The 14,643-nt window shown below is 39.8% G+C and overlaps 1 protein-coding gene across 1 annotated transcript; it reads right to left on the bottom strand.

Annotated features, from left to right (window-relative positions):
- Window positions 1–1,750: 1,750 nt before the first annotated feature.
- LOC145978661 (actin 403-like) lies at window positions 1,751–11,782 on the bottom strand. The gene is made up of 5 exons (XM_083111423.1): window positions 11,650–11,782; window positions 10,833–10,978; window positions 10,106–10,345; window positions 4,201–4,339; window positions 1,751–2,938 (listed from the first exon to the last, which is right to left on the bottom strand). The coding sequence occupies exons 2-5, from the start codon at window positions 10,956–10,958 to the stop codon at window positions 2,313–2,315; spliced, it is 1,131 nt and encodes a 376-aa protein (XP_082967549.1). The 5' UTR covers window positions 10,959–10,978; window positions 11,650–11,782; the 3' UTR covers window positions 1,751–2,312.
- Between the last annotated feature and the right edge of the window lie 2,861 nt (window positions 11,783–14,643).

Consider the following 14,643-nt stretch of genomic DNA (forward strand, 5'->3'; position numbering starts at 1 on the left):
AATAAAATAATCTTTATAGTCAGGCATAAAAATTAAGGAAAACCCTCCCGCAATATAGGGGTGTAAGGGGTGGACCCTTCTTGCAGACACCCAAATGTCAACTTCCCTTCCCAGGCTCTGGCTCTGGCGTGCTTTGCGATTAGCCAAAAGTGGCAGAAAAGCAAAGTAAAATAAACTAAATCAATCAATAAAATCTCCCGCAATATATTCCAAACACACCGAGGTTAGTGCACTAATTAAAGGAAAAAAATTGAAGAAGGAACCAAGTGTTCTTGTTCTAAAATAAGAATTTAAAAAAAGAACAGTAAACAAAATATAGAACCGAGTGACATAAAAGATACACGTTCGGTGATATTTACATTCCTCAGAATAATAATTAAACAATAAAACAACAGAAACCAGCGGTGTCAGTCGACCAAGCAGACTTGATATATCTGATTTTGCAGGACGACCGACCACACGTTACTATTCGCAGTTCTTACGATAATTGCCAAAAGTTCATCAAGCAAATCTGCCACTCATTTTCAGTCAGATTACTGCTTGTCAAGAAGTCATAAAATCTAAGGAATTATGTATAAACATACCCTAAATTTTCATCTACTTCAACTCACCGCCATCACTGTTGCCACAACTGGAAAGCAAATTTCCCTTCGTCATCCAGGATTATCCAAAATGAACTTGCGAAGACAAAACGTTGATGGTCCTCCCCGATGGCGTAGTGGTAACGTCGTCGCCTTGTAATCAAGAGCTCACGGGTTCGAAACCCGGTGGAGGCACATATTGGTTCGGATCCCACTTTAAAATGTAGGTCCAGTGCGGAGTAACCTTTCTGTGCATAAATCGGACTTAAACTCAAAACTCTGTTGCTATCGTTACTTTTACTATTATTAGTAGAATCATTACTATTTTCATTCCCCACATCCCTATCTCTTCGAGCACTGCCCAGTGCCGATTAGCCCATCTATGTATAAAGTTGACCTGAAACAAAAACTCGGAACAAAAAAAAAATTAAAAAAATAAAAATGCAGAATTACCGAAAGTTCGAGATTTATTACAACTGAATATGTGAAGTGCTTTTGTAGGATCCCCCCATGGTCTTGTTGCTAATATAAATTTCTTAAGTGTGTATGTTATTATACTCCTTTTTCTCTCGCTGATGAATCCTCGTTTGCATAGATTTTTTTAGATTGTTGATCTATACAGGACAGTCTTTTTTTCTGCTTTGTAAGAATATTAAAGGAGCACAATACTTGTAATTACACGCACATATTTTATTTCCGATATCCTTACCTATATTAATATCTGAACGTCGTACTGCAGTAATTTGGATACTTTATACTTTCGCTCGAAAAAAGGTTTGCAATCCAAACAGCCATGACCCCCACGACAAATTAAATTTAAAAGACTTTGCAAAGTCGTTATAACATAAGAACAGAATGGACAACAGCGCTCAATAAGTCAATAGTGTTTCGAAGAAAGTGAAAGATATTAATGAACAGTTTGGACATATGTAACAGTACCTGAACTCTGCAACTTTGGCTAGAAACCGCCAAAATATGCTGTGTGAGCCAACAAAATAAAGAAGAATTAATTACTGCACTCCTCTGGAGATTAAGTTCAAACATGAGGTAGAGTAGCACATCAGATTGAAATCTATAACTTCACCACCCTCGAGATAGTGACAACTTATAGGGATAGAAACTTGTGCCGTAACAGTACAAAATTGGTAAAACGAAATAAAATGCAAAACTTCTTATACCAAAAACTTTTTTATTTTGAATGCTACAACAGAACAAAAAAATAAGTTAGTTAAATACAACTGCCATGCGTCTTTACTTGCAGTGTCACTTCATGATGTAATTTCAAGATCATGGTGGGGCAACAAAGAAAGACTTTGCCCCACCTGACCTAAAATGCACAATGAGAAGTGACGAGCCAATCATCGGATGGAATTCTGAATTGACAGAGCTGACCGACGGACCATCTTCCAATATCTTTCATCAACTCGCCACCCTCGACGTACCGTGGTACCCCTTCTACCGGGCGGGGTGCCGGCGTCTACTACCTTAACGGGTTTTTTCTCCTAACAGAATTATATACAAGTGCACAACAGGTAACTTTCACCTCAGGTTTCAAGTCTCATCATTTCGTGTTTTCAATAATTTGATTTTCTTTTGCAGTTTTCCTTAAACAGGATATTCTTTTGAGGAGCGGAGAAATCAGTTCACAAGAAAGTTCATGAAAGGCACGAGTAGTGTCTCACAAAAGCAGGAAAAGGAATGTTGAGAAAAATTTTAAAGTTGTTAAATAATTTAGAAGCACTTCCTGTGCACAATGGATGGTCCGGATTCGTCGTACTCCTGCTTGGAGATCCACATCTGCTGGAAGGTAGACAAGGAAGCCAAGATGGAACCGCCGATCCATACGGAGTATTTCCTCTCTGGTGGGGCAATGATTTTGATCTTCATTGTTGATGGTGCGAGGGCGGTGATTTCCTTCTGCATTCTGTCGGCAATGCCTGGGTACATGGTGGTGCCTCCTGAGAGTACAGTGTTGGCATACAGATCCTTACGGATGTCCACGTCGCACTTCATGATGGAGTTGTAGGTGGTTTCGTGGATGCCGCAAGATTCCATTCCCAAGAAGGATGGCTGGAAGAGGGCCTCTGGGCAACGGAATCTCTCGTTGCCGATGGTGATGACCTGTCCGTCGGGCAATTCGTAAGACTTTTCCAGAGAGCTTGATGAGGCTGCGGTGGCCATCTCTTGTTCGAAGTCCAGGGCGACGTAGCAGAGTTTCTCCTTGATGTCCCTCACGATTTCCCTCTCGGCTGTGGTGGTGAAGCTGTAGCCACGTTCTGTGAGGATCTTCATGAGGTAGTCTGTGAGATCGCGACCAGCCAAGTCCAAACGGAGGATGGCGTGGGGCAGAGCATAACCTTGAGGGGAAAAAGAACCCATTAGTACCTCTCGAAAATTAAAAGATTAAGGCGTGTTTATGGGACTCATTTAGATTTAGGGAGACTATGACGTCAAAGATGGCAACTGTCACTTTAGAACAAATTGAATTACAGAACAAAAGTTCACAAACTTTTGTTTGTTTATTTTGCATTTGACATAGTAAAATTTAGTAGTACGAGTTATTAACTGTATTGCTCATATCTATGGACACAAATACACAAGTTTCTTTCATAACCGATATTCCTTAGCATAAATAATATACAAGTGTGCCAAAATCACTCGTTATTATTGTTCATATGTTAAAGAGTTATCAGTAACTTTGTACATTTAGACTAATAACTTCTCATCAATCAAACAAGTTTTTAGAATGTCATTTATACATGCCACACATATTCAACAGAAATTGATCATGCGAAAATATGAAACTGCCTCTCAATTACTCAAATAACTGTATTCTATCAAAATTCTAATGGTTAATCATTTATAGCACACTTCTGAACCGCCCTCTTGGTCAATCCCCAACATTCGACTTGTGACATCACACAAATAACCCTGTATTATTACTGCTAACAGCCCCTAACCTAACAACGAAATAATTTTGGGTGACATTAGAGACGAAGAAAGGGGCTTGACCAAGAAAGGTGTTTGAGAAGTGTGCCGTCAGTGATGCCCAACTGGGTAACCTGAAAGGTTGAATTTACAGAGGTAAATCCATCCAAAATATTAAATAAACATCATTGGAAGATTTAAGATTTAATGTGGAAATCCAAGAATGCCTGTCTCATAATTTTAACTTTCATGTAATAAATTTCCCACACATCTCTTAACTTATGCCGAATTATTTTTGTTATGCTTAATCGAAAAAAGACACTACAATTGTTTTCCGCAATTGTGAGAGAGCGTACAATCTGTCACACAAAAACTCCCCAACACGAAGTTTTTGATGAGACAACCAGTACAATTCAACCTTCCTTACATCCCAGACAGAAGACGGATTAAGCCTACAAATACATGTTCTTTCGTAGCAGCAATTTCTCATATTAAAGAACTAGGAACAGACAAACATCAACATATTGAAATAACTGTTTCACTCTTGAAAAGGCTAAGGTTGTACACAGAACGAGAAAATTGTTTAAGCTTACCTCAAAACCAAGAGTACTTTTTTTAAAATGTAAATATTTATCTGGCACCGAATCACCCAAATGTATGTAATTTGAAGATTTAAATCCAGCTGTCTTACCTTCGTATATGGGTACAGTGTGTGACACGCCATCGCCAGAATCCAGCACAATACCAGTGGTACGTCCAGAAGCATACAGCGAGAGGACAGCCTGGATAGCTACATACATTGCTGGTGTGTTGAAAGTTTCGAACATAATCTGCAAAGATAAAACAGTGTATAATTAATTCAATGTTGCTGTAAGACAAATTTTAAATACAGAATTCGCATAATGTGTTTTAAGTTTTCACATGTCATGTTAGATTCTCACCTAAGAATGAGTGTCCTGCAGTACAGTCTTTGATGGCTTATAAGGCTCGATATTTCTACCGGGAAGCTAGTTGTAACGAAGGAACAGTTAGACGAACTTTATCAGTCACATAAAGGGTGATGAGACAGTAATGTCAATAGCAAATTACACGTTAGTTCTGTGAAAGTAAATTTTAATGTAATTGTAATTTCAGTTCATAGCACCACTAGAAATTAGCTTAACTGCGATTTTGAGAGAGAATTGCCGAATTGTTCAACAGTAGCACGCCCAAGAAGGGAGGGGGGAGCATAACTAACCTTATTCGACCCAGAATTTCTTTTTAAAAAGTCAAATACAGTAAAAGATGGCAAATATATGACTGGCTACTAATAAAAAACATACTGCCTCTGAAGATTATCCTAGAACGCGTACTGTCCTGGCTAACAACAGAGTACATTTAAATTATAATTGCTATAAAACAGGGATAGATGGTTCATGCGAGACCACAGATTGGGAAGGGCGTGTCATTAGGTAAAATGGCAAAAACGAAGAACAAAATGTATATTAAAAATATGTAAGTGTAACTGTTGGATGGCCGTCTTAGTTTTCCGTATCAAGACACTGCAGTACCTGATGCCACCTCTGAGGTTTTTCTAGCTGTTAACACCAGACAAGTGTGGTCTCTGTTCCAACTGCAGAATCTGAATCTAATTCTAACTTCGGCTAGAAATATTCGACGCTCTGCCACAAAAGAAAGCAATTATTTCACATATTTCCTTTAAAGTTGATTTGAACAACCCGTACAATGCAAAATGTTGGACGACAAACTTCATTGCTGACGTAATTTCTTGGAACCGTAACCACTTATACCGAGTATACTCGGTTCGTATATCACGTGCGCCTACAAGTTATGAGATTGCACCCATTGTTACCGATGCAATTAAAACTTAATATTCGCCTTGTGACTCGTTAGGAGTCATGATATAGGAATGTATATGCATACATGCTATTATTTGTAATAATGTTCCGATTCCAGGTACAGTAATGTATGAACTGCTAGCTTAAGTGGTCGCAGTAAAACGTGTGAATTCGAAGATATATCCCTTCACGGCATGATATCAGGCAGACAGTGGCGGCTATTAGGGGAGGCGCTGGGGCAGTTTCCCCCACACTTTTTGCCACTTTTGCCTCTCACTATACTAAACCTTAACTACAAAGGGAAGGTAAACTGTCCTTGCCCCTTCCCCCCAGTTTTGAAAAGCCATCGCAGATTGCCAAGGTCTGGAAGTGCAAATTTTTTAAAAATAATTTATTTCGGTACAGCATAACGCTGATTTTACAGTGCATCCTCTTAAACTATTCACATTAACATCATTCTTATCAAAGACTTTCATCATTACAATAAAATTATGACAATTATCCACCACCTGTTAATTCGGACTGGCCCTCAAGGCACGATTACACGAGTATTGTAATAACAGAAACTTGTTGCAAATTTCGGTACTAAACGAACTGTACATAGTGATAATTTGCTAGGAATAGCTGGCAACATTGCTGTTCCGCTTGAGAAATTAGCTCAATCCAGTTTCCGCCAGTTAGATGTAACATTTTACTACGATTATTAGTGCTGCATGCGGCGGTCAACCAAGTATGAACATTGTTTCAAGCACGCGAAGATGAATTAATCCCTTCACCATAAATACCGCTCCAATTAAATTTACGAGGGCTATTAGTAATTTATCCATTGTCTAAAGTCTTCTCGCATTCCACAAAATCAATTTTAATTGGAGTTAACAGTCTTAGAAATGCCTGGGAAATCTTTGATGTACTGTGCTTCTGGGAAACCACGTATGTGAGAGTTACCGATGAAAGCATCAAAGTTAAGATAAATTTTGGCAGGCACGCGTTTTGGATATTACAAGTACATTCTAGACCCCGAGGTTAAAAAAAAAATTCTGAACACTTATTGTCATTTAAATCGCTCAAGCTGTATTTTAAATGCCTTTCACGTGTCAGTTCAATTTTTGTTAAGTCATACGCTTAATTGCACCTCACTTTCCGGACAACCCTCGTATTTAGTCAGCTTCAATATATCTAGGCAGAAAGGTATTACCAATTTTAAAGCTAATGTTCCCCTTCCTACTGTTGCAAATTCCCTTCTCTTTCATAAAGTAAAGAAAAAGAAACACCCCAATGCTATGGTAAAATTTTAGAGTAATTACCAAGCGTTTAGAATAATTTCTTAATTATTGATTGATTTGGTTTACCTCGCATTTCTGTCATTTTTGGCTAATCACGAAGATGAGGATGAACGATGATATGATGAGATTGATGAAGGGATACGAACCCGGGACACCTGGCATTCTTCATTAATAAAACAAGTCTATGTTCAGTATGAACAAACCGACCTCAAGGGCGTGATTAGCACGACCCAGGAGGTCCCGGGTTCGAATTCAGGCTTGGGCAAGAGTGTTCTTTGTCAGCGTTCCTTCATCAATTTCACCGCATCACTCATTCTCTTCTTCGCGATTACTCAAAAAAGTGGCAGGAAAGCGAAGCAAGATTAACGAAATCAATCAATCACCATTCGCCATCGTAGTCGCAACTGATCAAAAGTTACAGAAAAGCAACACACAAAAAGTAAAAATACAATGGAATACAAAAACAAATGAAGTCAGTAAGTGTGCAGCTGATTAAAGCCCCTATCACACGGAACTGGATTTCTAGTAGGAATGCCCTAGTTGGCGCTGAACTAACTTTCTAGGTAGCAATCATGGCCGCCTGGCTGACTGCTTGACTGGTTTGGAGGAATAGGACATGTTCTAATCGCTACTTGCTTTCCTCGACTGGATTCTGTGGAACAGCCAATCAGAGCAAGGTTTCGCCATGTGAAGATAATCTGATTGTGCAAAGGAGCGTTTTTGTCTGTGGTTTCCGGTGTTACTCCAGCAATGTATAACGTATACAGCATGAAAGGAGCGTTGAGTTAGACCATCTATGCTGAGTGCACGGTGTTTATATTAGAAACAACTAAAATATTATTCGATACGTGTACAGTAAACGTTGTAAAGTATGTATTTAAACAGCGCCATTATTTTGTACCTAATAACGTTTTCTCGGTCGAATATTTATCGGCTTTTAAAATTGTGAAGTGATACACTGTTTACATTTCACGTGGCCGCCATTACAACTTCCGTTGTATGGAAACAAAAGTCTATCGACAAGTACGCTGATAAGTATCGTGTGAGGCGAAAACTAGCAAATTGGTAGCCAGTCCAGCGCCAACTAGGGCATACCTACTGGAAATCCAGTTCTGTCTGATGCGGGCTTAAGGAACTTAATAACAAGCTCACGAATCACGTTCACTGTCTTTTGGAGCTTTTTAAGCGCCTGTTTTCATTATTGTTTGTGCCCGTATATCCTAGTTACAACATGTCATTAACCAGATTGATACGACCGAAGCGCCACCTGTTGGACTAACATACTTTTTAAAGAACCCTCGTATATAATACTTGGCAGTGCTTTTAAAAGAGTTGCCCTGCGCTTACGTGGTTCGGAAGAGCGAACAAAGCAGGAAAGAACGCAATGAAAGATAAGATTCCGATCTCTTGGAAATGCTTTCAGCCACGCCGGCTCATACATTCTAGTCCGGTCAAGTCGCGTAATTATGATCCTCATCACGTATCGCAGACGTTAATATTCAACGGAAGAGCAGCCTGGGCTGTGCTCGCCCGTTACGCATTCAAGGTTACTCGCAAGGTTCTTGGCCGCGTAACGTTCTTTTGGCGTGCAACTGCCGGCCGGCACAGCGTGACGGGCTCCGAAGCCTGAAGACGTGGGTTCAAATCCCGGGCATATGTGGATTATTTATGTCTTCCCGTACATATCATCACAGTTGGAGGCGTTTTATGTCTGGTCGAGACTGAACGTTATGCGAGCCGAACCACGCCAATTTGTCCTTTTTCGTTACTTTACATTGATTTTTTACCTCTTGGATTAATCGTGATGACGAGGCACTGATGGAATTATGGGGGTGGGGGGAAGGGGTCCCAACGCCTTAACCTACTTGGGTAGTGGCGTACCTGCAACTTTTTTAGCAGTCAACTCCATTTTTTTTTTTGCAGTTTTTTCCTGCCTCGGACATTCTTTTAGAAATGGTTTTAGTCAAAGTAGAACGTTGAACACCCATCAGTCTTCCCTTGGGCACACCACTGTACTTGGGAGCTCGAAAGGGTAACCCAAACAATTCAGTGATGACGCCACGGGGCCCGGAAATGTTCGCCATCCCTCAAAATCTTTCTAATTAAACTAACCTTTAACCAAATACACATTTTAGATATAAACTTTAGCAAGAAATGTGTTAGGCAAGGTACAGCTACTACTTTAATTAATTTCTTTACATTTCGATAGTTTACGCTAACGCACAGGTGGATGTGCCCACTTTAATACTCTAATTCCCGCCATCATGCTTTTAAATAAATTAAGTTATAATCTGTGCAATGGCTGATTATGAAAGTCATGTTGTGTCATTGGTGTATGTTAAGGGAAGAGATTTAAGGGGTCTACTGAACAAGTATACATTTTGCGTTAATGAGCCTACATAAGACGATCCCAAAATGATAGAAAGTTTTGAGAATTATTTTACGTTGCCGTAGACTGCTATAAAATAGGTGTATGCTAGGAATATTTACATTATAAATTGCAGATATAAAAAAATCAATATGTACAGGTATTACAATAATATATTAAAATTAAAAGTGAAAAAATCAATGTATTTTGGCTAATATTAATATATAATAATATTTGTATAATATTAATAATAATAAAATTATAACTTAAAATATTAGTTTTCTTGACGTGGGACAATTGTCACTGTGAGAAATTAATTAACACTTCCTCGTTACCTATTACTGAACAACCGATGGCGCCAGAAATTATAAAAACTAATTGGAAGGCAGAGGCGGATATTTTCTAGAAGGTAGTCACATTCAACATGCCCCTAAAGGTCATCCAAATATTCATATTTGGGTTAAGACAGCGGATCGGTGACAGGAGGTGGCTGGTCCATGAAGAGAACGGCCGCTCCCTCTGACCCCGTTGTGGCGCCGTCACTGTACACAGTGATATCTGTTGCGGTAAATATGTAAACTGCTATAAAATACCATATTTGTTCATTTATTTGGTTTGGAAAACAACAGTAAAAAACAGCTTTACTTCGGGGTAACGAGAAATCTAAATTTTGAAACTTTCCGAGATTCTATGTCCTCTTAAACTGCTTATTTTGCATGCCAAATTCTACCTTTTTCCGATCAAGGTAATGAAGTCTCACTTTTTAATATATTTACGAATCTAAGTAAGCACTCGTGTTTTGAACGGGACCCCAACCAAGTTTTGAAACCAGTCTATTGATTCCTTACTCAACATTTTAGATTACTCTCCTACATGCTCTAGAAGAGACGTAAAATATGCGATATGTGGGTGGAAAGGAGCCCTTAGAGCAATGATATTGAATCCAGAAATCAGTGTTCGAGTTCTGCTTGAGGAACATTTTTCACTGCTTCCACATTGATTTAGGATTTGGGGGCGTGTCAACGGAAATAATTCAATAATGCCAGAAAAAAGTATTGAAAGTGCTGGAATTAATAGTGTAAATATTTGCAACATAATCGAACTTACCTGGGTCATCTTTTCCCTGTTGGCCTTGGGGTTGAGGGGAGCCTCTGTGAGAAGAACAGGGTGTTCCTCTGGGGCCACTCGGAGTTCATTGTAGAAGGTGTGGTGCCAGATCTTCTCCATGTCGTCCCAGTTGGTGACAATACCGTGTTCAATTGGGTACTTGACAGTCAAAATACCTCTTTTTGACTGTGCCTCATCGCCTACGTAACTGTCCTTCTGGCCCATACCAACCATAATTCCCTATAAAAACAATGACATGAAATTAACACAGGTGACAAAATACCTTAGCAAGTTGTCATGAAGCTCGCGAGATCACTAAAGTTTGTTGCTTCTAAAGTACATAATTAATCGTCAAAGGCTATGCTGTTAATAGTGTAAAAATTAGTTTCAAGTTGTTTTAACTACTTTTCAAAAGAAATTTGACGTTTTACAATCGGAAATACGTAGTGTCATTTAACAATACAATGTTTTCGATTTTTGTTTATACTCTATTTAACTAAAGTATTTGTACTCTACATTTGTAAGTTTTCACAATTTAACTTTTTTTTTAAAAATTTGTACACGACAGTTAAGCAGTTTGTTTCAGAAACACGTTGAATATGCGAGAACCACACATCAAAGACTTTCTGATCGTAGCTTTCGTTGTGATGAATATTATGCAACAAAAACTACTAATCTTACTTGTCAAGGTGTAAAATTAACAAAATAATATTGTAAGTGGACTCACCTGGTATCGAGGTCGTCCAACGATGGATGGGAACACGGCTCGTGGGGCATCATCCCCAGCGAAACCGGCCTTGCACATTCCGGATCCATTGTCCACAACGAGAGCAGCAACATCGTCGTCACACATGATGAAAGTTTAAATTTTGACTGGAAAAGAAAAAGGGCACCTTTTTAATCGACAAACACGTACGTGGGGGTCTGCTTTACAAGTTAAAATGTAAGTGTTAAATGGCAAAAAGCTATGTTAAAACTTCAAAGAATTTTTCTCGTATACACTTGGATTTAGTGCTAATACCGCGAGTTTATTGTGACCACTTCTAAACGAAATTGCAGTTAAGGTAACAATTGAAACTAAAAAAGTACATAAGCAAAATCAAAGGCATTTAGATGTAAGATCTGCCCATTTGTAGTTGCTGCGAAATGTATAATTGAGACATTTTCTTGCAATGATACTTCAGAAATGTTTAAAATCACTATTAAAAACTGCTAAATCGTTAAGTCAGATGTTTCTATTCCTGCGGAGATTTAATGTCATTCGACGATCAGAAGATTCAGCCTTCTGGAAACTTATTTTCCCCTTAATTGAATCAAACATAGCACTTTTCTTGTCACAGCGAGACAACTGCAAATGATCCAAACTGAATTGGAACTTCCTCCAAATCACTGTAGAGTCCAAAAACTTGAATATATCTCACTGTTAATCACAGAACGTCCAAAATTTGATCGAAGCAGCACACTTTCCAAGTATACTAACACAAGCGAGTACGTATGTTTAGCCACTAAACCACAAATACCGTACAGAGAGAGCAAGCACACACCTGTCTGTACTAGATGAAGTCCGACAAGCAATTGTGGATCGTACGCTGCCGCCCCCGTCTAAATACCCAACCGCCACACTCCAGTTCTCTGCCGTGCCCTCCTTGGCTGCTATGACGTCACGTGGCCCCGACCCCGACTCAGCGGAGCGACTAGACTTGTGTGTGAGGTGCACAACTCTCTCCCTTCTCCGAGAAATTCTTACCAGCTTTTCACATCAGTTCCAGAGAATCGCCGATAATGTTAAAAACGCTGCTGCAATGTTACGGCCTTGGCAACGGCGTTTGAGGGGAAGACGCTTTTACACGCATCTACAGTCACATACGTTTTCGACTTCAGAATCTGTGCGACGTTGTCAGATTTCTCCGGTCCTCCTGTGATTCAGCGGAATTCGTCCTCGCGGTCCGGTAGACGTATTTTGCGAAATTTCTCCCCCAGATATTGCAGTGTAATTTTCAGCGAATGGATTGGCACATTGAATGGGACGTGGCTTTTCTGCGAACTTTTATGTTGGTATTATTCGCTCACGAAATCTCGATTGTCGGATAAGTAGGCAGTGGTATTGTGTGCTCGCCCTATGTGTTCCGTTAATCGTCGAACGAAAATGAGTGTAAATACGTTCAAATTCGGTTCCTATTTAGAAGTGCTGCAGTGCTAATTCCGAGAAGTTGGACATTATTTGAATGAATTTGATCATTTGAACATTTCAGTACAATCGGTCAGTGCAAAAAATAATACCAGGCAAATTGTTGTTGATGATTCTAAGTCCGCTTTATGCACAGTAAGGCTGATCCGGACTGGACCTACAGTTTAAAGTTGGATTCGAACCACTATGTGCATCCACCAGATATCGAACTCAGGACGTAGGGGATGACGTTATCTCTACGCCATCGGGGAGACACGCCAGGTAAATTGACCACCAATAATGTCATTTTTTTTTCTTACTTCCTATCGATGCTGGTGCACTAGTTTTCAACTGTTTGGACGTTTTGTTGCAGCTGCCGAACCTCATATTGTGACGAACAATTTGCCTCGTAATATTTATGCATTGCACTCTAAATTAACCGCGTATGTATACGGTATAGCTTAAGATTCGGTTATTTAATCTAATGCCTGCAAACTTGATTAGAGATTTACGATCGTCAAGAAATCGGTCAAAACTGCATCCTGTGAACAAATTGAACTATGAAAACGAAAGTTCGTCTGTGACTAGGTGTACCACTATGTTGTGTCGTCCATCACCACGATAGCTTCTGCAGCAAAATGTGGCTTACGAAATTGGTGGACAATTTGCCTACTATTATCTTTGTACACGATGCTATCAAGGGAATTTTATGTACTGACACGCTTCTATAGTCTGCTACATCTATATTTTAATCAAAAGTTCATAGGTTCGGATTCTTCGTATAAATGTAATGGATGCATTGTGGATCTGAATCTCGCGTGTATCTATTTACTTTGTCTCTAATTACAACACCGAGATTGAATAACGTTTAGTTGAAACTGATGTAGGGGCACTATCACTTAAATATACACCAATGCCAAGGTCGAGATACAAACCAGGATCCACCAGCGTAAAGATCGTGAATCTTGATCAACGTACTCGATCACCGAAGCAATTTTTCAGCAATTTTAGAGTATCCGTTTTTAGGCAGGAAGGTATGTACATCTCATAAATTACATTGGTCTATGGGCGGTGTTGTATCCTGTGAATATTACTTCTTGCAGGGACTTAACTATAGAAGGCGGACGAGCACTGGAAGGGGGTCTGTAAGGGGGGGGGGGGTACTTCCAAAAAAGTCATGGCACAGAGAATATTGAGAATGCAGACATATGGACACAAAACACAAATGCACTTTTACATTTTGTAAAAGAAATGCGAAGCAAAATTAACCAAATCAATCAATCAACTAAACCAGTTTATAAATGCAGATTTTGGTCAAGAACCTTTACGTCCATTTACGTGGGTGTCACCCTTAATACTCCTTATCACACTGCCCCACCCCTCTTCCTCAGAAACACAGCATATGTCACACTTATCATCTGAAAGCGTAGCCATATCTTGCCCCTCTGCCGTTTTAAAATCCGCCCTCCCCCATATTCCCCCCCCCCGCGAGCTTATGAGAACAAGTGCACGCCCTTTGATGCTTACTCGCAACACCTTCTTCCTGTCCAGTCTAGGCAGGCACGTATCCAGGAATTCCTTTCGGGGGGGGCTCAACACCATTTTTTTAAGGGGTATAGTAAGAACCTCACAATTGTGTGTTTAAGACCAGAGGTGGCAATTGGGTTCCAAAACGGGGGAGGGGGGAGGGTGCGGAGGGCGTTGCAAGGAAAGTTTACTTTCTCTTGGTAGCCAAGGCTTAACATTAAGAGGTCATAATGTTTATGCAAAAAAATAAAAAATGGGGAACAACTATCTCTTAAATCGTTGTCACTGTAAGGCTGTCATTTTACTCAGAACGTGAAATCGGAACATTTTTTACCACTCGACTTCTCTGTTTCCATGCATTAATATTGTGTGCCGGAACCATCTCAGTATGTGTGTTTGTCCATTTCATCTCATCAGAAATAAAAACATCTATGGTGTCTTTGAGTGTTTTGACTAAGCTGTTACACATGCACGGGATGGACAATCCACTCGACAACGCGAGATTCAAATTGTGGGCTGCGAACTGGACGCAGACAGCTCTCGAATATTTCTCTCTGATTCGAGCCTGAACACCACTAACGTGTCTTGTCCTCCCATTTTTTCAGCTCTTATAAAAGCCGAAACCCACCAAATTGTTCAGATTCAGGCCTTAGCACTCACAAGTGTTCAAAAATGCCTGTCACAGTTTCCGCTGTCTTGTCATATATCGGCACGAAACAAAGGAAGTCTTCTCGAATACAGGTGGATCACGAAACAATTATTGCACAGTGAAAACCCCTCCGTTCCTAACACATCTAATGTTTCGTCTCCCAGTATGATGAAATGCTTACTCATTTATCTCCAG

This window comes from Lepisma saccharinum, chromosome 25, assembly GCF_977018435.1.
Source record: "Lepisma saccharinum chromosome 25, izLepSacc3.1, whole genome shotgun sequence".
Classification (NCBI taxonomy): Eukaryota; Metazoa; Arthropoda; class Insecta; order Zygentoma; family Lepismatidae; genus Lepisma; species Lepisma saccharinum.

Coding starts and splice junctions, on each gene's coding strand:
- LOC145978661 (XM_083111423.1), bottom strand. CDS start 10,958: ATGTGTGACGACGATGTTGCTGCTCTCGTTGTGGACAATGGATCCGGA. Junction 10,346..10,832: donor TTGGACGACCTCGATACCAG/GTGAGTCCACTT, acceptor TTGTTTTTATAG/GGAATTATGGTTGGTATGGG. Junction 4,340..10,105: donor ACAGGGAAAAGATGACCCAG/GTAAGTTCGATT, acceptor TTATCTTTGCAG/ATTATGTTCGAAACTTTCAA.